The sequence below is a fragment of the Malaclemys terrapin genome, chromosome 18, assembly GCF_027887155.1.
Source record: "Malaclemys terrapin pileata isolate rMalTer1 chromosome 18, rMalTer1.hap1, whole genome shotgun sequence".
Taxonomy (NCBI): domain Eukaryota; kingdom Metazoa; phylum Chordata; order Testudines; family Emydidae; genus Malaclemys; species Malaclemys terrapin.
Window position 1 is genome coordinate 2,724,618 of NC_071522.1, and position 25,581 is coordinate 2,750,198.

Below are 25,581 nucleotides of genomic sequence, written 5' to 3' on the forward strand. Positions count from 1 at the left end.
GCTGTAACACATGCAAAGCGCACTCAGCGGAGGTGAACTAAGAAAAGCTCAATGGCTAGACTTGCTGCTGCATTCTTGTCTTGGCTACTGTCACATGCAGGAGGCTGGCTGCTGGATAGAAGATTAGGCTGATAGGTTAAGTCCAATTGTAATGTCCGGCCTACTGCTGGCAGAATATGCATACACTTTGTATACAGTCCGTGGGAGTGGTGACTATCTGTCTATCCCATGGTATCTGGTGTGTGTGTGATAATTATCCAGGGTTAGGAATCTTTTCTTTGGGCTAGATCCTGTAAACATTCAATACCAAGCATAATGCTTACTCACATGAGTAGTTCCATATACTTCAAGAAAGCACTGTGTCTGGTAGTGACTGTTTGCAGGGCAAGGCCCCATATCTTGAGCATTCTGTTCTTTAAATTAATGTATCTTTTTTCCTGGTTCTGTTATCCTCATTTCTGAAACATCCTACTATGTAGTTATTGCCTTCAACTGCCAAGGTCCTCACAGGCTAGGCTATTAAATATATCTTCCCTTGCTGATGAACTTAGTCAAGAAGTTACTTGCTGTTCCAGCAGATGTTTTTACTTTTTGTGAAACTCCACAGAGCAAATGTCAACATTACTATGAACTGGACACTGTGTTTGCAGAAATAACACAACACTAACTTGAGTGTTTATTAAACCCTTACGATTCTCAATACTAGACTAGGATGAGCAGGGTTGTGCTCCGAAGTGCTATTTCTCTCCTTCCAATATGGCTGGAATGATGTCTATATCTGTCTGCATGTAGGCCGCAGGGAAGAAAGCAGCTGTTTCAGTAATATAAAAATTCCTTCCCAACAGCAAAGTATGTACGGTCCTTCACTGCAAATGCTACAGTAGTTGCCAAAAAGGCTGAAGTTGTAGCATTCATGATCTTGTCCTCACTTTGCTGTCATTTCAGAGATTACCTCTTCAAGTGCACAGACAGTTCCGAGGTCATTAGCACCTTTGCCTATGGAGAGCCTCACATTGCAGTTCCACTCCGTGAGCCAACAGGACAGGCCTTTGGGGTGTTTGATCTCAGCCCTGCACATTACCAGGGGTTACCACCTTATGAGCACAAAGACCTGCAGATAATGCTGAAGATGGCCCAGGCGGCCTGCTCCGAGATACTGAAGGAGTCTTCAGGGGAAACAGACCCAATCTATGTCCTAGGTACTGTGCGTGCAGGGCCAGTATGGTTTCTTTGGCTGATATTAGGAATCTCAGTAAAATTACAAGCAAGACAGCACTCGGACAAATACAAAAATACAAATAAAAATGTACTTTAGTCATTTAAACCAAGTTTAAGTGAACCCCAAATTTCAGCAGACGCTGGGGAAAACAGCAAGGGAGGAAGACTGTTTCAGAGGCTCTGGCCCAGCTCCTCACAGATATGTATTCCAATTTGTTAGGTGGATCTCACTACCTTTGAGGATCTGGGCCTGTGTGTTCTTCAGGGTTGCTTGGAATGGAATCCAGATCATGAGCTTTGCCTCCCTTCCCCTGATCCATATACATTTTGAAAACACTGACAGACTCCCTGGGCTGTTCGTAACCAGACCATTTGTGAATACTATCTGTATTAGAACGGGAAGGGAAAGTTAATCATAAGGAGGGCAGACCCCTGCATTCAAAACCTTACATCTTCAGTAGCATGTATGAAAGGTTGGCTTGTGATTCCAGTTGCAGAACATGTTGCAGATTTGAGGCGCGCGCAGATTCTCTTCCATCGGCTAATGCTGCAGGACTTGCGTGAGTGTATCCAGAAACTCGATTCCGAGTCCTTTGCCACCATAAAGAGCTACGCAGAGCCACCAGCCGTGGTGCATAATGTCCTGAAGGCTGTGCTGCTTCTTTTCTACCCAGAGTGGGTAGATTCGGAGAAGATTGAGAACTGGAGTCATTGTGTACTGGTGAGAAATCGAGTTCTTGAGCCACTCTCTATCTAGGCAAACAACCCAAAAAGACACAATGGGACTTGCCAAGGGTGATATGAGAAAGAAATATGCTCCTGGAGATATGTGCAGTGGGGAGGCAGTGGGCCTAAGGGGTTAACAGGCCAGATTTCATTAAGAGTGGAGAATGGAAAAATGAACAGAGTCCCTTCTGGCCTTAAACTCTATGAATCTATAAGATATATCTATGCCTGTAGTAGATAAACAAGGAGAAAATATCTATTTCCTACCAAGTTCCTTGAACTAATTGCAACATTAATTTACCATGAATATCTTTAAAATATAATATGGAATGTGATTTGCTATAAAACTTCAACGGATTCTACCAAAAAAACCCTGATTTCAATGTGCCTTCTGCCCTCCTATCTCTCCCTGTCACATCCCTCTTCTCCTCCTGGCTCTTTCTCATCCCTCTGTTTCTTTCCAGTTCCTCATATTCCAGTCCCTTGTCATAACCAACTGGCGATTTAGATTTGTTTGTTTGTTTCAATATTAATAAAGTTCCATAGTAAACATAATTCAAGAAGGTGAATTACAAGCCTGGACAGCAGAACTGGGAATGATGATTTCTGTTTCTACAGGGTTTTAGAGAGGTGTTATATATAGCAAAGGTGTCCCTGTAAAATACAAATCTAATGTATATCTCTCTTTATAAATAGACACTCACAGAGAATACGGTTGAATAAACAGATGTAGCATTACAGTCAAATTACTATTATATTGGAAGGAAATTTTATCATATTAAGAACCATTGGAAGACTTATAGGTCCCCTCATCCCTTTGCTCCTCATACACTCACTTGCCTGCCCACCCACTCTTCAATTTTTAAGTCTTCCCAGTCTCCTGCCATCATATCTCCACTCCCTTCTGCCTCTCCATCTCCATCAGTGTTCCCAAAACTTCCCACCAGTTTTGCTTGGCTACCTTTAGTAACTTTGTAACCTTTTACTGTTTTTCCTGATCACCCTGTGATTCTATTCTCTGCACTGCAGAAACTTGATGGTGATTTGATTCAGAAGATTTGCTGCTTTGACCCAACTGCCACATATATGCAGGGTCAGACGGAGCTGCTGGCTAACTGTATCAAAGGTATATATCAAAAATGAATTCTGGGGTCATATGCTGCAGCTAAGCATTGTCTCAATGAACTCTCCGCTGAATTTTTGGCGCCCCAACTAATTAAACCACAGACAAAGCATTCTAAACATCTGTAGAATCTTTTTTGGTCAATAAGAAAGACAGCCCTGCTAAGTATGATATCAAAACTCACAGCTCTAAGAGATTGCAGCCGATCTGCTTTGAAATGGGTTCCATCACCACATGTTGGAGAACAAAAGTTACTTTGATGAGTAAACTCTTTTTGTATACGTTTCAGGCTGCTTTGACTTGTACCAGGTCAGAACAGCACAAAATGGGTAATCACCATCTTTGTAAACAACAGCCCACAGACACACCAAGTGCTTGTTGGCTGCAAGTAAGGATCTGGGCCTCAGTCCGTCTTTCTCTCTCTCTCTCCTCATGAGGATGAGCTTTCCAAGGTGGTAGGACATGGAAGAGGCTGTTATAATTCTGAACATCTATAACAGAAACACGCAGGTTTCCTATTGACTTGTGTTTAGATTTTTACAACAGCATCTTTTTATATTAAACCCCCCCCCCAATACTCTTTCATTTGTTTAAAGAACAAACTGTCCTTTGCTGAACTGATGCTAGATGGAGGGTCTATTAAAATCAGATGAGCAGTTGGCACTCACTAATTAAACTTGGTTTATTTATTGATACTACTTTGACATGTACCTTTTTATAGATATAGCCGAGGCATGAACAGTAAACATTTAACCAGGCCTGGCTCCTTCCCTTCTGATATTAAACTCATTTATTGGAGCAAGAAGAGCAGCCCCACGTGGCCCCTCTTTCCCCACAATTCAAGCCCTGGATATAGATGGAGAGAATATAGATCTGCATTTGTAAAAGACAAGCTGCTGCTATTCTACAAAGGAACAGTTACCTGGCATGTAACCTATTCTGGGACTCAAACCAATTAGGATTTAGGAACTGAGGAGACAATTCAGTGGTCTAATGGCAAATACCACTGACAGTCATATGTATCAATTTCAAAATGTATTACAACATTCACGTAGATACACGTTCCTGTGTTTTCCTCACATGCTCCACACACCTGTACTGTAACATAATATGAATCACTTAGCTGCCTACACCATGTACCAGTAAAGCAATAGAGAGCTGCAAAATACAACTTCTCAGTGGTATACACATTAGAATTATTCCAGGTCCCTTTAATGCTGTGTATCTACTAGTGACCTTTAATTGGTACATATCAAAATAGCTGAAAAAGGCAACTAAACTTCAATCTCAGAATCTGAACATGGAAAAAGCACTTTGCTTTTCTCACCTTTACCATTACATTTTAATGTCAAATGTCTAGTATTAAAGTCTAGCACAGCACCTAGCACAAATCCTATCACAATACAAGTAAACAGTAAAAGATGGAATTGATTTATACATAATTGATTTATTAAGTTGAAACCACCCATTACAACAAACCAGATTACAGAATATCAGCTGTCATGTTTAATTACATTTTTTATTAAAGCAGAATCTATAAAACATACAACTAGTCCATAAAAAATAAAATCAGGCTGCCATGGAAGAGACTTTCTGAAAGCATCTAACTGATTTCTTTATGGATTCATACAGACATTCTAGAGGAACTGCCATACCCTTATTTAAAATCGGTACAACCAGTTAATCTGTTTTAGAGCAGGATGAACTAAAACAAGTCAGGAAAAAATTAGACTAATGTCTGCATTCTAAAGCAACCTGATGAACAGCAAGTAAACATCTGATCTCCCTCACAACTTATGTCAGGGTAGTCATTTTTTGTCAAGGTCCAAATTTCTTGATCAAGGTATAGTCAAAGGCCAGACTCCAGAGAAAATAATAACAACATGATAATAATAAGTAAATAAAAAGATTTTGGGGTCTGTTCAAAAGCATCTGGCGGTCCGGATTTGGTCTGCGGTCCATCTACTGATTACCCCTCATTTACATGCTGCAGAGATTTGTATAACTCGCCAAAGTGACCATGAACAGAAATAAAAGCACAGGACTATAGGACATAAAACAGGAAGGGACCTCTGGGGTCATCAAAGTCCAGTCCCCTGCTATCTCATGCAATCCAGGACAGCAATAATTATCCCTGCTTGGTACATAATTCAGATTTCACAAATGCAAAATAATTAGGAAGAATCATGGCATTGAGTTGAAAGAGTGTATGCATACTAACAATTCCACAAGAACTAAATAGCACTGGGAAGGAAAGGATCTTGCCTGGCTCATCCCGGCTTGAATCACTAAGGATGTAGCAGACAGGCTTAAAAGGCAGCAAACCTATCTGAGAACAAAATTGTGCTATAAAGACTAACTAGGCTATAGCATGGCTTAGGTAGCATGGTTCTCAGAAAAAAATAAACACTGCTCAGAGAAACCAGGCTACAACCATGTCTAAACATGATGGTAGCTTTTATGTCTCATTTATGATCTTAGTGAGAGTTGAGCCAGAAAGTATAAGTCACCTTCCTACATCTCTAAAATCAACTATCAAAGGAATTTAATATATAATATCAAATATTTGTATTTACCCTTCAACAGGTCTTTCTACCTGCCTCTGCCATGCCTATGTCATTACCTTGTCTTTGGGTCAACGCACAGTTGGATGCGCGCACAACACACAAGTGTATTTGTTTCTTTGGTTCAACAATGCACATGTTAAAAGGACCTTTTAAAACTCAATAGGCCACATCCAGCCCAGGTGAAACTCGGTTGATTTGCCCTACTGAACCCAGACCTGAATTTTCCAGCATATTTACAGGGCTGATTCATTCCAACCATCCAAACTGAAAGACATGCAAACACATCTAACAGGACAAGAATGAACTTCGTTGTCTAATAATCAAACAAGGTGGGTGAAGTATCTTTTATTGGACCAACATCTGTTGGTGAGAGAGACAAAGAAGAGCTCTTTGTGGCTCCAAAGCTTGTCTCTTTCACCAGCAGAAGTTGGTCCAATAAAAGATATTACCTCACCCCCTTGTCTCGCTAATATCCTGGGATGGACAAGGCTACAACTACACTCCACAGAAAAGTCAGACAGTAACGCCAGAGGGTTTGTTTGCTCCCAGCAGGTGTCAGTGTTCTAACATACCAATCATGAATGCTGCTTGTCTCATTTTAAAAAATCTATAGCATTTGTAAAGCAAATTCAATGGATTGAAAAAGCAAATTACTACTTTATAAACAGCCATGGAATATTAGCATGTTTCTATTGCAGAAAAGCTATGTTGGGCAATCAATAATGCAGCAGTGGATGATTGTTACTAATTCTCATCCAGCTAGAAAGTATGGTTGTAGTTCAAGTCTTAAAGTAGGAACTTCCTACTGCAGTTTGACTCTTGGATTTCTTCAGTAAGTGAGAAACTCTAGGTCATGATTCTGCATCAGAATCTGCTAGTATGGGGCCCCTAAGCTTGTGCAATAATATTCCACTAATTTTTGGACTCCACCTGGGTACAGTGATCTATGCTAGAGCTAGAGCATGCTAGAGCACTGGCCCTAATTTTGAAATGAACTTCTGTGTTATGGTTTTGTTTGTTTTAGGTATACCTAGAGAAGAGGTGTGGAAGCATAACTCAGTTCCAGCTGAATACCTGTACAACTGGGCACTTACCTGTCTATCGCTACTAGAGGTTACAAAGGAACTACAGCATACGCAAGATTCACCTTTAGCATCTCTAACTCCAAGACCCAGCCTGATTGCGTATAAGTCAACAGAAGTTTTGCTGTCCTCTAACCCTAGTGATTCTATTATTTAATGTTACTTTTAAATGTTTGGTTTTACGTTTGCTATTCATAGCTAATAAACATAAGTTGCTTAACTGGTGTAGAAAAGCATTAGGAATATCTAAGTAATTTATTTAGAAATGTTAAAAGGAACAATTCTGATAGCACAGGTGGGTCATTCTAAACTCAAGAGACTTGACGGAAGAGAATACTCTCTGGTTTTCATTTAATTCTGACAAGAGAAGAGGATTAAACAAGAGGAAACATATAACTTGTATGTCTACCACATTACATGATTCATAAATGATAACAGAAAAAATCCTTATGAATATTTAGCAAAGATTCATTTTCCAAAAATGACATTTTCCAAGTCACTTTAAGCCTAGAAAGGATTGTTGAAGAGCATGCTTTCAGCTACTCCCAATGGGCAGTACACTTATTCTGGAAAATCCCTCTGGCTTTAATGTGATAGGAGTTTTCTTATTGGGTTAAAGCTTGTTTACAGCAAACTTTACTGCTCCATTGCAAGATTCCATCTTTGCAATAAAGTATCTTTTGGCAGAATCAGTTTTTTAATAAAATGTTGGGAAATTAAACTTCTTTTTCTTTATTTAGTTGACGTCTAAATGTCATGTCTTCCAAATACTTTCTAATTTGAGATTGCAGGTTGCTTTTAACCTCTCCATATAAAACGATGGTGATTATCTGATAGCTGCTTCTAACTGGCAAGTGGGTTTCATATTTTTGTTGGGGGAAAGGCTTTTCAGGTCACTCGCAGTGATATTTCTAGGAACAATGTCTTTACAGATATTATACTGATAGCCACAATCACTTGTCCCTTCAGAAGATGCTCACAAACAATCCATTGTGAATACAAATTACTTACTAAGCTTGATGAATGGAACAAAAAAGGAAGGGTGCTTATATATTACATGGTTTGCTTCAGCAACGCACCAGGGCTTTGTCTAGGTCAGTGTCTCCACCTTTTCAGGTAACTGAACCAAACTAAGATCTCAGCTACACTTGCCTGTACTGCTGTCACCCATCTGAACATTGCACTGCATTGGAGCTTGAGCACAATTTGGAGGGGCCAAAGGTCCATTGCAGGTGGAGTGTGCACAGCTGATTGGGAGGCAGGCAGCAGCCAAAGGAACTTCATTAAGGTAGAGATGATCAGACTAACGAAAGCAGAGAGTCCCAGGACTTGTATGTACCCAGGCTAAACATCACTTGGAGAAAGCCTGTTTCCCTCCTTCTCATAGCATGGTTCTTACATTGTCAAACGATCAGTTCTCCTCCAAAAAGACAACACCTGTGCCTGGACTCTGGCGGCCACAGCATCTCGCGGCATGTCATTGCTCTGTTCAGACTGTCAGGGTCACCGAGCCTCCCCTGCTCGAGCGGGCCGGTTCCGGTACCACGCCCCCGGCCGAGAGTTCCCCTCGGACGGGGCTGGCGGCGTTTGATACCCACTTTGCACCGCTACAAGCAGCTTCTCCCCGTGCAGGGCCCCGGAGGAGGTCCCTGGGGAGGGGGGATAAAACGCCCCCCAGTGTCCCTCACTGGCCAGTGCGTGTCACCGAGGGGACCCGTGTGAGCCCCACCGACTGCCCCGGCCCCGGGGGACCGGCTCCCGTGGCGAATTCCTCTCACCCCTGCACACGCGTTACCCCTTATTTCCAGGCTGACCGGGGCCTGCCCCGCGGCGCGAGGAGCAACCGGCGCCCGCCCGCCAGCCAGTGCCGCGCGGGAGGCGGCGGTGCCCGGATGCAGCAGCGCAGCGCGCCCGACCCCAAGATGGCGGCGCCGAGCAAGCAGTGAGCGGGGCCTGGGCGGGTGACGGCTAGTGGCGGGGGCAGGCCCAGGGAGACTCTGGGGACGGGGAGCTGGCGGGGAGGGGAGAAGCACCTGGGGGTGACGGCGTGGGGGAGGGCAGTGAGGGTGGGGAGAGGCCCGTGGGGGCATGGGAGGCTGCGGGGGGGGGGTGCCATGGGGGCGAGGCCCATGGGGGCATGGGAGGCTATGGGGCTGGGGGGTGGTGCTATGGGGGAGGGGAGTGAGGGGAAGGTTGGGGGAGAGGCCCGTGGGGGTATGGGAGGCTATGGGGCTGGGGGTGGTGCTATGGGGGAGGGGAGTGAGGGGAAGGTTGGGGGAGAGGCCCGTGGGGGCATGGGAGGCTGTGGGGCTGGGGGGTGGTGCCATGGGGGAGGGCAGTGAGGGGAAGGTTGGGGGAGAGGCCCGTGGGGGCATGGGAGGCTGTGGGGCTGGGGGAGGGTGTGCCATGGGGGCGGGCAGTATGTGGGGAGAGGCCCGTGGGGGCATGGGAGGCTATGGGGCTGGGGGTGGTGCCATGGGGGAGGGCAGTGAGGGGAAGGTTGGGGGAGAGGCCCATGGGGGTATGGGAGGCTAAGGGGCTGGGGGGGGGTGCCATGGGGGAGGGCAGTGAGGGGAAGGTTGGGGGAGAGGCCCATGGGGGTATGGGAGGCTAAGGGGCTGGGGGGTGGTGCCATGGGGGAGGGCAGTGAGGGGAAGGTTGGGGGAGAGGCCCGTGGGGGCATGGGAGGCTATGGGGCTGGGGGGTGGTGCTATGGGGGAGGGGAGTGAGGGGAAGGTTGGGGGAGAGGCCCATGGGGGTATGGGAGGCTAAGGGGCTGGGAGGTGGTGCCATGAGGGAGGGCAGTGAGGGGAAGGTTGGGGGAGAGGTCCATGGGAGGCTATAGGACTGGGGGGGGGGATGATGCCATAGGGGTGGTAGTGAGGGGGAGGTTGGGGAGGGGCCCTGGGGGGGGGCATGAGGACATGAGGGCCCGTTGGGGGGGATGGTGGCATTGTGGGAATGACAATGTGGGAGAGTGGCAGTGGGGATATAAGGTCCTGTGTGGTAGGTTGAAAGGATAGGGCCCCAGGGGGACATGGAGGGGGTCACCAGTGCCTGGGATTGGTGGGGAGTCTGGGGTCCTGTTGGGGAAGGAGATAGGGTGATGCTGTGGGGGCACAGGGTGGGACAGTGAGGGTGGATGAGGACATGGGGCAGATGCTGGGGATGTGGGGCAGGTCTTGAAAACACCACCTTCAGGCAATGAGATTACTTATGTGGGCTCCTGCAAAACAGTGTGGAGGATTGTGGTGTGCTCAGAAGCAATCTGCACCTGGGGCTGTGTGATAAACAGAAGACTTACAAATTGTGTTAAAAACTTTACAATTCTGTTGTAGCCAATTTCTGTCCCCATGTCAGTGACCCCAAGTGAGATGATTAAACCCAAAGGAGGGTTAATGCTCAGTTTCCCTTTCCCCATCCAGATGTTTAATTATTTTCTGTCTTTCCCTTAGCTTGGGCAATGGAATTGGAAATCAACAAAATCACTTTGTTTTGTTTTATTCAATTTGGGCTCTAGGGTCTCAGGGCAACTTTGGAGAAGGCAAACATTGCAAGGGAATGTTTGTTTGTTTTTAAAGCAACTGTTTAGCCTGGAAGCTTCTTGCATCAAATTAATAGAAATATATCATTGGGTCTAGAGCTAGTAAAAGTTTGTTTTTTCCAAATCTAATTTTGGGGTCAAATTTATTATTGTTTACTTCCTGTACAACTCTCAAAGCCTTTCCAAACAGGAAAGAAGACCTGTTCCCTGCCCCTAGGAGCTCTTAGGCCTGGTCTACACTTAAAAATTAGCTCAACCTACATCACTCAAGGCAGATAGCCTATCTACCTACCCACCTCTACTGCACTCATCACGTTAAGCTATGTCTGCACTACCGTGGTAAGTCGACCTACACTATGCAACTCTAGCTACGTTATTCACGTAGCTGGAGTCGACATACCTTAGGTCGAGTTACCGTGGGGGGTCGATGAGAGAAAAATCTCCCCTCAACTTACTTTACTCTTCCTGTTTTGGGGGTGGGTGTCTTTACTAGACCCACTAAATTGACTGCCGGTGGATCGATCTCAGAGCGTAGATCCCGGCTGTAGTATAGACCGGCCCGTATTGTCAGAGCACCTTCCAGTAGTGCCTTAAGTGGCATGACTAACATCTGTCACGTGCAGTTCCTTCTCTCTAATTCTGCTGGGGGGCGGGAATTGTGTGCGCAATGGAGTGTTTTGTATTGGTGGGTTTTTATTTTGTTTATTTGTATCTGTTGTTCTGTGTGTATATACAAGAGGGCCTGTCAAAGGGGTGTACCTTAATTTGGAGGGGAAGGTGGTAAGGTTTGGGATTGTCCTTTGTTCCTGTGGGAGTTTGTTCCACAGTCCAGGACCAGCCCCCTGAGAAAGGTCTGTTTCTTATACCATAGAGTTCATTTGTGCAGTGGAGTAGGGTTATCAACTACAGACTTCATTCTGGATCTTTAGGTCCTGGTGTACTTCTGCAGTACAAGTAATAAATAATAGGTGATCTTTTAGATGGCCTGGGCCCAGGCCTTTGCATTCCTTGAGAGTAGTACTGAGACCTTGAACTTGATTTGATATTCTATAGCAGTGGCTCTCAACCTTTCCAGATTACTGTACCCCTTTCAGGAGTTTGATTTGTCCTGTGTACCCCCAAGTTTCACCTCACGTAAAAACTACTTGCTTACAAAATCAGACATAAAAATACAAAAGTGTCTCAGCACACTGTTACTGAAAAATGACTGACTTTCTTATTTTTACCATATAATTATAAAATAAAACAATTGGAATATAAGTATTGTACTCCCATTTCAGCGTATAGTATATAGAGCAGTATAAACAAGTCATTGTCTGATGTTTTAGTTTGTACTGACTTTGCTAGTGCTTTTTGTGTCACGTGTTGTAAAATTAGGCAAATATCTAGATGAGCTGATGTACTTCCTGAAAGACTGCTGTGTACCCTCAGGGTACGCGTACCCTTGGTTAAGAACCACTGTTCTACAGGAGCCCTCTGTAGGGAGCAGGTACAGGTTTGATGAGCTCCTGTGTTGGTGAGGAAACATGCAGCAGTGTTCTGTGCTAACAAACCCTTCCCAAAAGAGTGGAAATGATCTCTTAAGAAAGACAAATGCTTATTTATAGGCTTGGCAGAATTTGATTTTTATTTTTTTATAATTTCAATGGTTAATATCAATTTTATTTTTAACTATTTTTCTATTTTTATCAATTTAGATTTTCACGGTTGCGTAAAATTATGGGACATTAGATAACAGGAGGCAGGCAATAATTATTTAATGACAGTAGATGTTGAGATTCATAAAGTTAAACTTTATAACCATTAGAACACAAATTGTTAATATCACATCAAAATATACAAAGTAAATATCCTTAAACTCTAATACGTTCACAAGCAGCACTTTTCTTACCTATCTGTGAATTTTGATTATTGGTGAAAATTATTTTTTGAGGTGTTCCCATGTTTAATCCTTTGCAAAATAAAGACCCCTAACTAGTTTCTTCTTGCGGTAGAAGTGGGCCTTCAGGAGGGATTTAAGTGAGAGGGTACTGGCTTTGTGGACCAGCTCTAGAAGGGCATTGACTGCAGAGTGAGTGACATGGAAAAAAGCATAAAGACTGATGTAGGAGAACTGTCTGAATGGGTGACAAGATTGGCTACATTGTACCAAATGATGTCCTAAATTATGCCTAATAACAATGGCACTGATGCTGATTTTGCTAGTATGCTATTTTCGATTTTTAAAATTGGGTGGTTGTTTTCTTTGTCTTGGAATATAATACATATATTACCGTATTATTGTCAATAATAATAAAAGGGTGATTTCTAACCTTTTTCTCCAGATATGGGCTTATTTTGCCCAAGAAAGCATTGCAGAAAACTCTGATGTTGAAGAAACATTCAGTCTTTGCAGATGACTCTGATGAAGAGGTTAGTTATCAATAATTTTCTCCAGAGTATCGAGATGTACATTTTATTTTGCTGCTTTTCAGTACGTTAAATGGAGAATTACTTTGGGCTGAATATTGATTGGGAACATTTTATGGGCAGATACCTGCTAATAACAAAAGAAGTCCAAACTCAATATACATTTCATTTCCAAAAATGCCTTTTTGAGTGGCATGATCTAGTGGTGAAAGCAAAGATCTGGGCCTGGGGAGCTCAGAGTTCTTTCCTTGATTCTGCCACTGATTTGTGTGATCTTGAGCAAGGTACTTAACTTCTCCGTAGGCAAATGGTTCTTTGAAATAGATTTTTGCTATTCTGGAACGGTTACGTCCAGAATCTCAAAAGACCTTTAACGGCTCATTTCTTCAGCTTGTGTCTATATCTAAAATAAGTCTACACTAATGCCTCTAAATGTGTGTACTCTGGGGTATTTCTGAAGAACATGGTGCAGTTTAAAGTTCACAGAATTCTGCACTGTTTTTAAGGGGGTACATTTTGTTTTAGGTATTTTTGAAATACAAATCGGTGCTCTAATAGCCTGATCCAACTTCATTTGAAGTCCTATCTGGATGTTAATGAAAATAGTGCAAAATTAGCATTGTTGTGTATGCAAATTCTCATTTATTTTAACACAATAGGTAAGAAACAGTCAGAGTTGTGCACCTGAGAGTTGTCTGGTTATGCCATACTCATTTGAAGTTACTTTGTATAGTTTGAAAAGGAGTATAATTTATCGCAGGTTTGTCACTTGTGAGTTATGAGTCTATACTCTGAAAAACACAGGTAAAATTACACTATATCCCTATGTTTGTAGCTCTGTCTGACATGTTCTATTCCTGTATATAAAGGGAAATATTCCATAGCCATGTTTGGTGGCTGGGTGAGCAAGTTGAACATATTATACATGTGGGCAAAATAAAAGATGAAATGTATCGTAAGTCTCAGGAACAGAATGAAGTAACTGCACTAGTCAAGACGTTTTTGTAAACAGATTGGATTAGACACAAGGATGAATTATTGTTTATCCTTAAAATTTTACAAACAAAGGTCCCAATCCTGTAAACACTTACCCACACACTTAAGTTTACTTACGTGAGTAGTCTGATTTAATTAGTGGTGCTACTTGTGAGAGTAAAGTTAAGGGCATGTTTGCAGGATCTGGGCCAAACCTCACAAAGATTCTTTGACAGCTTATTTTTGTTAAGCATTCATAAAAATTGAGTTCATAATTGGCATGGAGCAAAATTAGGAAGTGAAATGATCTTCTAGAAATCTAAACTTTGTAGAGTTTAAAGAATTCCTGCTTTGTCATTAGTTGATTGGGATATGGAAGAATGCCATATACTTTTTGTATTTCTTTTTCTTGATGATGCAATTTAATTTCTGGATGATGACTTCCATGACATTTCAAGTAGAGCATTAGGACATGTACAGTACAGTACTGCTAGAACATGACGTACCTAAACATGTACTCTGGTTCTTCCTCTATGTTCCTGTGAAAATCTCAGAAATCCAGTCAATTTAAATCCTTTAAAAAATTGCTCTATACTGACATTAGGGTTTCACAGTATTGCTTAAACATTCATATTTTGGCAGCTGTCTCAGATAATCAGTCATTACTCTTATGACAATATTTTGTGCTCTAAAACTCAAAAGCCTCAAAAACTGAGACCTGGGGAAAATTATGTTAAAATGTCACATTTTAAATTAAGACTGTTTTGTTTTGACAAATGTAACTGCTGTCAGCTTCAGTTTAGAGCAATATAACTATGAAAGTGAATTAATTTGCCAATAACAATGCTATCTGTAAGAAGTTTAAAATGAAAAACATACTAAGCATCCTATTCACAATTTGCTTGTAAGTTGCCTCACAAGCTGCGGAAACATTCCTGCAGTCTGTCTCAATATTTACTAGGGCAAAATATGCTAAAATATATATATGTTTTCCATATTTGATACACACAGTCCTGTTTTTATCAATTTAAAATAAATGAGTGACATGAAAAGTAGCAAATCAAGAATGAAATCTGGCCCTACTGAAGTTAGTGGAAGTAAGATTTCATACAAAGTCCTTAAATTTGTCTAAGTTGGCACTTTATAAGTGGAAGATAACAGGTCAAGGAGAAGGTAAATCCCAAAGGTTTAATTCCTAGGCTGAAAAATTTGCCACCACAAAGCTTTTAAACTAAATTGTGGTCTGAAGGGAAAAATATCTGCTGAGAGTTTCCATCATTTTAATGCTGCTGTATGTAAAGAAAAGTAAATCAAGATGGAGAAAGCACCTTGCAACAAGTTGTCTTTACTACATGGAAAGCTGAGAGCTTGTTTTATAAGACATAAGAACGCTCAAGTACTGAGACTTAGATTTTTTTATTTGCTGAACATATTTTCTTATACCTCTAATAAATCCAACATACAGCACAAATATAGCAAGAGAGTTACCCTGTGATCTCCAAATTTGTTAGATTTCAGTGAGCAATCGCTTCCTAAGAAATCCCTATTTACGCCAATAATATAAATATTCTTCCCAAATTCTTCCGTCACGGAAACTAAAGAACCTAACTTTGGAAGAGCTTTTAATTAAGGCCCCAGTACTGCTTTAAGATCCACTCTCATGGATTCCTTGTACCCACGTGGAGTTCCATTAAAGTTCAGGGGTTCCATGCTAGCAGATTATAGTAAAGAATCATAACCTAAGTTACTATTATGGTAACTAAAAACAGATTGTCATGCTCGGTATTTTAGAAGTACTAATATATTGCCTGCCTCACAGTGGTTTGAAGATTATTTAGTTGACATTTGTGAAGAATGTTGAGAATAAATATTATGGAAGTACTGTACTACATGTTTAAGGCAACACTGGCAGCTTGAGCTCTAGTCATTTTCAAGAAGCGAGTTTAAAGTAGTTTCATATACTGCAACTGACATCCGGATCCCACAAACACTTATGCTTATTCTTGACTTTATACACACAAGTTCTCCTGTTGACTTCAGTGGGACTCCTCTTGTAAAAGTTAAGCAATTTTGTTTTCAGGATGGAGGCCTATGCAGGAGAAACAGTGAAAATGGCTATACACAAAGTGCTAGCAAACACAAAAAGTAAATAAACTACAAACCGTTATTTTCCCCCCCTAATCCCTTTCAGTTCACAGTACTAGTTTTCACATTTTCAGATTGCAGTGTGATTTTTTTTTTTTTTTTAATGGATCCATATCCCTTTAACATTTCAGGAGGATGGAAGATTAGATTTTCTTTTACCTTTACCTTACTTTATGCTCAAATTATTATCAGCACATTAATTTAGAGAAAATATTGTCAACTCAAATCTGAGCCAACATTTAGATTTTTAAAATAAAATGTTTAAAAAGTAGAAGCCCAATAGAAATCAGTAATTTTTTCCAAAATATTCAATGTAAACAGTAATTGCCATCCAGTTTTTGCAGCAGAGAGAACTTGAAAGAGAACAGGTTATAAACAAAACTGATTCATTAATTTTTATTGTCCAAGCTGGACAAATGCAAAAAGTAAGTAAATGGTGAAAAGGAAATTGTATTATTAGTTTGAATAATCTATGGCCTTACTAGTAACCAAGAAATTAGTTTGTTTAAAATACAAGATGATTAAATTTATCCAGCCCACTTTTAAAAAAATATAGTTATAACTTAATTTCTACCTGCTCCAGCAGAGGGTGCAGCAACCCAGGCAAATTACAGTTTGGTGTGTGCTCCTGGCATTGAGGCACTGAGACAACAGTATAATGGGTGGTGGATAGACCTGGGTATTTTACAAATAAAAATAATTTATTATCTTAGGAACATACTGTTAAATTGCTATATAACAAAGGAGTTTAAAGCAGAATCTTTATCCTCTTTAAATGTTGTCCCATAGATAAAGAGAAGATAAGTATTCTGGAGGTAGCATTACAGTATATTTAACTTCTGCGTCTAACTACAATGTTATGTTTTTATCACCCAAAATTTATTTCTGATAATTTTAATCATGCCCATAGTCTGTGAATTTTAAACTCTAATTTAAAAATGTTTTAATTATTTTAATATTATGCTCACTCCACTTGCCACTCTAAAAGTTTTCAATGTAGGTGAGATCTGTTACCCATATATTACCGTTGGTTTTCTAAAGCTAAACTTGAGTTCTTTTTTTCTCTTGTGTGGGGGAAAATCCAGAGCAAACCCAAGTGGAAAAGAAACACTATATCTGTCTGAGGTCCCTCATTCACATAGTTTCTGAGCAATTCACGAACTGCCCCTGTGAAGTAGCAATGTCATATTACAGAAGGGAAACAGAGGCACAGAGTGACCAAGAGTGGGATCCACAAACGTATTTAGGCACCTAAGTCCTGATTTTAGGCACCGCTGAGATCCACAAACCTCCAGCTCAGCTAATCCTGTAGGCGCCTCAACTCACTTGGTGCCTAAGTTTTTGCCGTAAAAGTTCCCTAGGTGCCTATGTTTCTGGCTCTGATCATGTGCACTGCAGCCCTACTTTAGGTGACTGGGCATCTAAGTCCCAGAGTGATTCACGAGCTAGGGGAGAGATGGGTGTTTGGCCACCTAATTCACATGCGGGGCCCGATCCAGTAGGCAAGCTCAGAGGTAACCTAATTCCACACAAAACAGCCAGGGGGAAGAGGAAGAGGACTTCTTTTACAACTTTTAGCTGAGTGGTTAGCGTTTTTCGTCTTCCTCTACAGCAGGGGCACGAGTCACCCGCAGGTTTAAATGAGTGTAAATGGTGGATTCTCTGTAACTTGATGTCTTTAAATCATGACTTGAAGACTTCAGTAACTCAGCTGGAGGTTAGAGGTCTATTACAGGAGTGGGTGGGTAAGGTTCTGTGGCCTGCAATGTACAGGAAGTCAGACTAGATCATCATGATGGTCCCTTCTGGCCTTAAAAGTCTGAGACATGGGATGTGGAAGACTGCTGGATCAAGTCTTCCCTGCGCCTGATGAGGAGAAGGGATTTGAACAGCGATCTGCCTGCCTGAGGAGAGTGCCCCAACCACTAGGATATGGAATGTTGTGGATGAATCTCCCTAAATCTCTCCTATTGAAATTGTTCCACTTAAATTAATTAATTGAATAATTAAATATTGATTAGGTCAGAGCAAGAGTTAGAATGACTGTATCTTAGTGGTTAGGGCATTCACCTGCAAGGTGGCAGTTCCCTGGCAGCCGAACGCCTGTCTTCCCCCCAGTTTGTGACTCTCAAACAGTGATAGGTGCCTCCCTGCCGCCAGGCCTTGGCACCGAATTCAGAGAGAGGGGTGGGGCTAAGTACCCACCCTTCTCATTGCATCTCCCATTGTCTAGCTTAGGCAGCTCCCTGCCTACCATGAGGTCTTTGTGCATCACATTCTAAGGCACCTATCTCTCCCATTCATTTTATAGGAGCTGAAGTCAGGCTTTGTGGATCTCAGTGTTACTCCGGTGATTTTTCTAGGCCTCTAAAAGTTACACTCTGTGAAGCTCAGCATCACAACACCTAAGTCTCCTTTGTGGATCCAGGCCTAAATTACTTGTCCAAGGTCTGTCAGGAAGTCTGTGGCAGGGATTTGAACCCAACCCCCAGGATCACCTTGCTCTCCAGTACATATCTTTCTACATAGAATGAGAGGAGAAAAAAATAAATCCAATGAAATAATTATTTAATCATCTTGATTTTATTGTAGAACGTAGAATCTGTGTAAAATTCTGCAACTGCAGAGACCTCAGCGGTTTGAAATTGAGGAGTGGGAAAATTACTAGTTTTCAGTCAGACTGCTTGTGGACTTGCACTCCATGCCTCAGTAACCAAGTACTATTGTCCAGAAACATTTTTCTATGCATGTGGGTAATATTAATGGATGCTGTCTGTAAAGCCTTGCTGAAATTCATGAAAGCATCTCAGTCATTTAATTAATATGCTACATATAAAAACAAAACAATGAAAAGTTAAGATTGCAAATGGCAAATTTTAATGTCACATTTATAACTAAACAAAAGCTTAAGTTAAATTCCCTTTACTCCAAAGGATTTTTAATGGAGGCTGAAATACTGTTTAACGACGTCCTTATGACCAGACTCCACTATAACAAATCATACAGAACTTACCATGTTATGTCAGCGTGGTACACAGCCAGCAAAAAGCAATAATCTCACAACTGCCTTTATATAAAAAAAAAATCATTTCTTTTTAAACAAAATTACTTTATTAGTTCAGTAATAATTTCAGGGCTTTTCAAGATAAGGAGCAGCATTTGGGAGGGGTTTCATTTCCTGTCTGCTACTTTATCAGTCAGAACTACATCTCGAATGTCTGAAGATTGTGTATTTATAACTGAACTCTAATAAAGTCCATGCTGGGGAATCTGCACACCTGACTTGGTCATTGTGATTATATATTAGATACCAAACTTGTGTTCCCTTTTTTTTAATGTTACTATGCATATTTCATTAAGATTTTGCCTGCATCCTTGCTGCATCTGTTAGAAGGGATTTGAAAGGTGATAATGTCTTATAAATTCTGCTCACTGTAGCCAAGCTGGTTAGTGGAAGTAAGTTACTGTAGAAGAAAGTCCTTTGGCTTGCTCATTTAAGCAAAATGTCCATGTTAGTGGGACAGAAATTCTCTTTAAATGAAGTGTTAGTCATGAATAATAAAGCAAGAAAGGATGCTTGTTAATTCTAGTACACTAGGTAAAACCTAATGTGTAGCTATCATAGCAAGGGAAGGATTTGTTTTCACTATTTTCAGGGTTAAAATCTTTAAAATTGTGTTTTAATTTCCCTTACCACTAGGAAAGCCTTTTATTGAGCACGTAGACTATAGCAATAAATCATTTATGAGTCTTTAACAATAATGCAGAACAGAAATTATTTCTGAAAAGGACTTGTCCCCTATATTCCTCTTCCCCTAGGACTTGTCTGTACGACTGCTGCATTGTTGCTTGCTCTGCTCCTGTCTATGGAGTTTACTAGAGCATCCTTTAGTGCAAATTGAGACTTCATTTACAGCAAGTGAGGTGCCTGTTTCCGTATCATTCAGGATCCCTCCATGCAGATTTCCCTTTCCTAGCAACTTTTAGAAATTGCAGCCTTGCTTCTCCTTTACGCTGAGGGCTTGTCTATATAGGGAAATGCATCAGCAGAACTATAGCGTAGTTATGCCAGTATAACTCCTTGCTTGGAGACTCTTATTCCAGTAAATTTCCCCATTTAGATAAGCTCTCTTGATACTTTACACTGCTCTAGCAATATAACAGGGCTTTAAAGTGGGTGTAACTAAAATTTACTCCCACTTTAAGGCTCCCTTTTTTTGCCAAAGCTGTATGACATGGCCTTAGTATGAATGAGTCAAATCCTGAGATTCCTGATGTGGTGTGAGAAGAACTAAGAACTGGATCACAGATCATAAATACAGTAATCTTTGGTCTTGCCTTCACTAGAAAAACTCTTAACTCAAGTTAAAATCCTAATGAAGACAAGGCAGTTTGTAGTTTTCGCATGAGTTGGAAGGTCAAGTTAAAGACTAGGTTTACCAGTAGTCTTTAGCTTGACCTGCTAACTCATGTGAAATATGAGCTGTCTTGTCTTCACTGGGATTTTACCTTGAGATAGCTAACTCGAGTTTTTACATATTTTTTTTGTCATAGTGCAGACAAGGTCATTGAATGTAGTGGGATAGCTGGCCTTGCCAGTTTCTTGGATATTTAACTAATCATGTATTTAAAATGTATGGAATATATTTACAGTAGGGTTTTCAGAAACAATGTAAACAGGTCTGTTAGGTCTGAATCCTCACTTTGGCACCTTGAGTGCAGGAAGGCCTGCAAGGATTTTAAAACTTAATACTTGCCACTTCAGGCTTGTATTACACTCCCAAGGTTACAGAGTCTCTCTGATCTTGGCTTGGTAAACGCTGCCACCACCCAAATGCAAAAAAACCCCCTTTGAACCCAGGAAGGAGCACTTGGGTATCCTCAAGCCTTTCACCACCCCCTCCGGAAAGAGCTGAGAAAGAAAACAAAGGAAATTAGCCGTGGCTACCAGCTAATCCAACAACATGCACAAACCTCTTAGGACACCAAAAATCCAATCCTGTTCTTAAAAAAGGTAAATTTTATTAAAAGCAAAAAGGGAAAAAAATACATCTGGAACTTAAGCTTTTTGCTAGATCTTAAAAGAAACAATTACAAAAATTAAGCACCCAAAATAGCTTTCTTGGGGGTTTAGCTTAAAGGTTACAAGCAAACAAAAGCATCTGGAGTTAGCACAGAGGAGAACCACAAGCCAAAATAAGAAATAAACCTGATAGCGTCTAACTAAACATTCCCTATCCAAATTATTTCTTCTAGGTATGGAAAATACTTGTTTTCATACCTGGTTCAAACCTTACACAGCATTTTTGCTTATAGCATTGCTGCTCCGTGTCCCTGCAGCCCTGAAAACAACAGACAAAAGGGAAAGTTTCTTTCCCATTTTTTAAAGTTCTAACCTTCCCATTGGATCTTTTGGTCATGTTCCCACTCCTTTTACCTGTGGGCTTGTTAACTCTTTACAGGTAAAGCAAGCTGAGAACAGCTACCAAGACAGCTAACTGGCTGGCTGGTTGTCTATCAAAGGGAGCTACCCCACTACTTTATTTATCACAAGTTCAATATGATACTTTAATTATGCTGTCTTTTTGGGGATCGACTTTGGCTTCCACTGTCTTTTGTTTTGTGAATGTCCACAATTAAAATGACTTCAGCAAGTTAATGAAATAGTACTGTAACACATGTTTATATCCTGGAACGCATCTATGCTATTATTAGAGATGTCCTCTTACTTCGGGCCCAAATTATTTTCTGTTCTTCATAGCCCTGCATCTTATCCCTTCCCTTCATTGACAACAATATACCATTAGAAAAGCTGCCCCTTAAAATGGCGGCTATGGGGAACTCCTGTAATGAATCTCACATGATTATTATTTATTATTAATTCCATCCGGCCTAAAAAGGAAAAGAGGATCCACAGAGATTAAAAAAAACAATCTAAATGTATCCACTTAACCTGTGAGACAACAGTTAAAATCAGCATAGACATTCTAATTGACTGCAGACCTCCAGAGATCAAAGGTGTCCTGGAGTGACCAAGAGGTATGCTGACTGTTATTGTGGTGAAGCCCAAGGCTTACTCGCTTCAGAGAGTTCAACACCCTCGCAGACAACATCTCTCATGCTCTCATCCCAAATGTTTTATTGGAACTGACCACCTTGTGTCTCCAACCGGCAATATCCAATCCTACACATATGGCCCCGAAATGTTTTTGAGTTTAGGAGGGGTCATAGGGAACGCAAAAATCACTGTTCTGTTCTTGGCAGACCACTACCTTCTCCAAGCACAGTTCTCAAACAGGGTGGCTCTCATTGTTGTCCACCTTCATAACCACATGGATCCAGTTGAACATAACAGCATCCTCAGAGAAACCAATGGTGAACAGTAGGTTGCCTACCCCTGCCTTAGACAATTCAAAACACTGGTCAGTAGTGTGGTCTTCACATCCTTCCATACCCATGTAGGAATGATTGTAAAGAAGAAATCTATTTTAAGAAGTTATTTAAAATGAGAGAGAGAGGTTGCTTGGCAGACAAGAATTAGGAGAGTATACTGGTATAGGAAAAATCATGAAAGAAGGCTCAAACTCAAATGTGGGGGAAAAAGAAACCAAGAGGGATTTGGGAAGATTTTTCAGGAATAATATACTGTAGTGTCTTAATGCTAGTATAAGAAGTTTTCCTTGGTTTGCACAGGAGCTTCTGTGTATTTTCACTATAGGGTTAAAATATTTGCTCTTTACAGAAAATATTACACTATAAGCTTTGTGCCTCCAAAGAATAGCTTGATTGTGGGCAAACAGAAAGCATGAGACAGATTGCTGAGTTTGTAGGGCCTTTAATAAATGAACTGTTGATAAGTAAAAACAATACAAAAGAACAGGAAGTTCTCATCTATCAGTGCTCATAGCAGAACAGGAAATTGTCACCCACCAAACATAAGAAGAGGTGTTTGTACTGGAGCTGTTTTCCTTAAACTTACTGACACTCTGGACAAACAAATGACAGGTGGACCTTTTTAGATTTTTATGTACAAAAACGAGAACCATATATTACTTTTGTATTTGTATAAAGTTTATAGACCAGCAAATTGATTTATTGTAGGCTGGGTTCTAGCCCACGAAAGCTTATGCCCAAATAAATTTGTTAGTCTCAGGTGCCACAAGGACTCATTTTATTCTAACCATGTTTCAAATATTTTGATATGAATACAGAAATAGTTTTTCCTCTTTCCTCTCCACTCTGCCCTGAGGGAGCCCTTAGGAGAACCCTCTCTTATAGCTGGGTCTCAAGGGAAAGTTAGCTAAACGTTTTCTAAAAGATAAACTCTAGGAATTATTTTGGGGGAAGTTCTGGGGAAGTCAGATGTTCACAGTGATTCCTTCTGGCCTTAGAATCTGTGAATATGCCAAGCAGAAGGCAACCTTGTTCCCCAAGAACTGGAGTCGTGTCTAAGGGCAGGCCTATACTAGAATTGTTACAGCAGTACCGCTGTAGTACTGCTAGTGCAGACACTCTCCAGTTGGCATAATTACACCACCTCCCTGAGCAGCGGTAGCTATGTTGGTGTGAGAATATCTACCGACTTAGTGCTGTCCACACCGGCTCTTAGGTCGGTGTAACTTATTTTGCTCAGGGGGTGGCTTTTCCACACCCCTGAGTGACTTAAGTTATTTCAAAGTAAGCTGTAGTGTAGACCTGCCCGTAGTCTCCTGTGTAACACTGTCACTATCTCACAGAGCCAGCCCTAAATAGTCTCTTATATTAGGAAAGTTATACTGCTGGTCACGTGATGTTGTGGAGATATGTAATATATGTGAAATTAAAATGAATGTTACTGTTTAGTTTTAAATAAATATTCGAAAAGAATCTGAAATGCTATTTTAAAAATTTGCTTACCAAAACCACAATAAAAAAGAAATGGATTAATGAAGTCAGGATTCATTCAAAATGTTAGAAAATACCTCTACCCCGATATAACGCTGTCCTCGGGAGCCAAAACGTCTTACCGCATTCTAGGTGAAACTGCGTTATATCAATCATGCTTTGATCCACCGGAGAGCGCAGCCCCGCCCCCCTAGAGCACTGCTTTACCGTGTTGTATCCGAATTCGTGTTCTATCGGGTCGCGTTATATGGGGGTAGAGGTGTATAGAAAATGTAGATGAATGCATCCTAATTCCAGTCCAAAAGGTATGTTGCAGTGTAAAGGATGTAGTCATGAGCATTACTGTAGCCTGTGTGTGTACCTGATTTTGAATGGTTTACATTTGGGCAGGAGTGCAAGGCAGCTCCACTGCAGTAATTCTGAGAATGTGGCAGAACAGCAGTGGGTTTGAAATCCTCCTAAAAATAAGTGCATTATTATTGTCTGTGAGCCATGCTCAGCTTCACAAGCCCTGGGCCTAGAATGTGGTTTGTTTCCACACCTTAGGTTATCCACTGCTTGATAAGAGAGCTGACTCTTAATGATAGGGATAACTGTAATCCTCAGCTTTCCATCCTGGAGTTACTACTGTGTGTTCCCCAAAAGTACACATCATGCTTTATTTTTATTACTCAACTTTACAGGATTTACTGTTTTGAAGCTTGGACATAACTTTAGGTTTTTCTCTCTCCTGCCAAGGCCCACTCCATAGCCAGTATTCACCCTTTAGAAAAATAGAGCATTAGAATGTGCAGTGTTTCAGAGCTGCTTTTTCCAATCCTTCCTCTTTTACTTGTCTAATATGGTCACTTATAGTGAAGGAAGTTAGTTATTGAGGGGGAGGGCTTGAAAAGAATATTTTGAATGGTTTTAGCCTCCTTCCGCTTTAGGATTCTTTCCCTGAATGTAGGTTACATTATATCAGAAAGCTTGTAAAAGAGAGTACAGGTAAATTAATATGAGTTCTAGTATTCAGTGAGTACCCATATACAGTCTTCAAAATATTGACAACTACTTTAGGACCATTGGTTCTGTTACTGTGCTATAGAAAACAATCAGGGGCCCTTTCAGAGATACTGCCTTGGTTGGTTGGTTATAGAGATGGGAAACAAAAGAGGTATAAAAGTTCTATTCTTTTTATGTGTACTTGCTGCTGGAATAAGCTAGTGAAGAGATCTGTATTTGATATACTGAATACTGTTCAAAGCTTGAGAAACAGCACTCAGCTTTTTTCCATGTTGACATGATTTCAACAGCATATGAAACAAGGAACATGGCACATCGCTGTTTTGCAAGCACCAAATGAAAGCAGAAGCTGCATCTATCAGCGGATCTGCTTGAATTTGTGTGTGCTATATTTATTTGGCTTTCCTCAGTGCATACTGGTATCCGTACATACTCTACTGCTGAAAACTTTTCATTTCATTTCATTTTTTTAATTAGGGATTGATGATACAAATGCTCTTTTTAAAAATCTGATGTTGAGCATGTTTCATGCATTATTGAAAAAATCAGCTGCCAAAATGCAAAAGAGTTTTTTTTTCAGTATTCCCCCTGGAAAAGACCGCTAATTGATACCTAACTACATAAACAAGGCAATGTGCCATGTCCTCTTTAATGAATCTGTTTAACAAACAAAATATTGTCTACTGGTTGGGGGCGGGGGAGGAGAAGATTCAATTAAAAAGACAACAGTAACTAAGACATTTTTACAGTTAAAAATGTGATGATTAGAAAACAGAGTTGTATTTGTCTTCATTGATATTTTCAGCAGTGGATGTTGTGTTTTCTTAAATTACGGAAGGTTAATGCTGCTGTTTGCTGGCATATTAAAAATCTTGAAAAGTTTAAAATAAAAGATGAATGAAT

General features: G+C 40.9%; 2 protein-coding genes across 2 annotated transcripts in view; both read left to right on the plus strand.

Moving 5' to 3' along the window:
• The window catches only part of EFCAB5 (EF-hand calcium binding domain 5), a 56,718-nt gene extending 49,844 nt beyond the window's left edge, over window positions 1–6,874 (plus strand). Inside the window, exons 18-21 of the mRNA XM_054008188.1 lie at window positions 946–1,199; window positions 1,710–1,939; window positions 2,974–3,070; window positions 6,659–6,874. Of these exons, the coding sequence (XP_053864163.1) occupies window positions 946–1,199; window positions 1,710–1,939; window positions 2,974–3,070; window positions 6,659–6,873 (796 nt within the window). The 3' untranslated portion in view covers window position 6,874. The remainder of the gene's footprint in view (window positions 1–945; window positions 1,200–1,709; window positions 1,940–2,973; window positions 3,071–6,658) is intronic.
• Window positions 6,875–8,013: 1,139 nt separating this feature from the next.
• NSRP1 (nuclear speckle splicing regulatory protein 1) overlaps window positions 8,014–25,581 on the plus strand; it is a 32,114-nt gene continuing 14,546 nt past the window's right edge. The window contains exons 1-2 of the mRNA XM_054008189.1: window positions 8,014–8,658; window positions 12,585–12,672. Coding sequence (XP_053864164.1) covers window positions 8,105–8,658; window positions 12,585–12,672 — 642 coding nt within the window. The 5' untranslated portion in view covers window positions 8,014–8,104. The remainder of the gene's footprint in view (window positions 8,659–12,584; window positions 12,673–25,581) is intronic.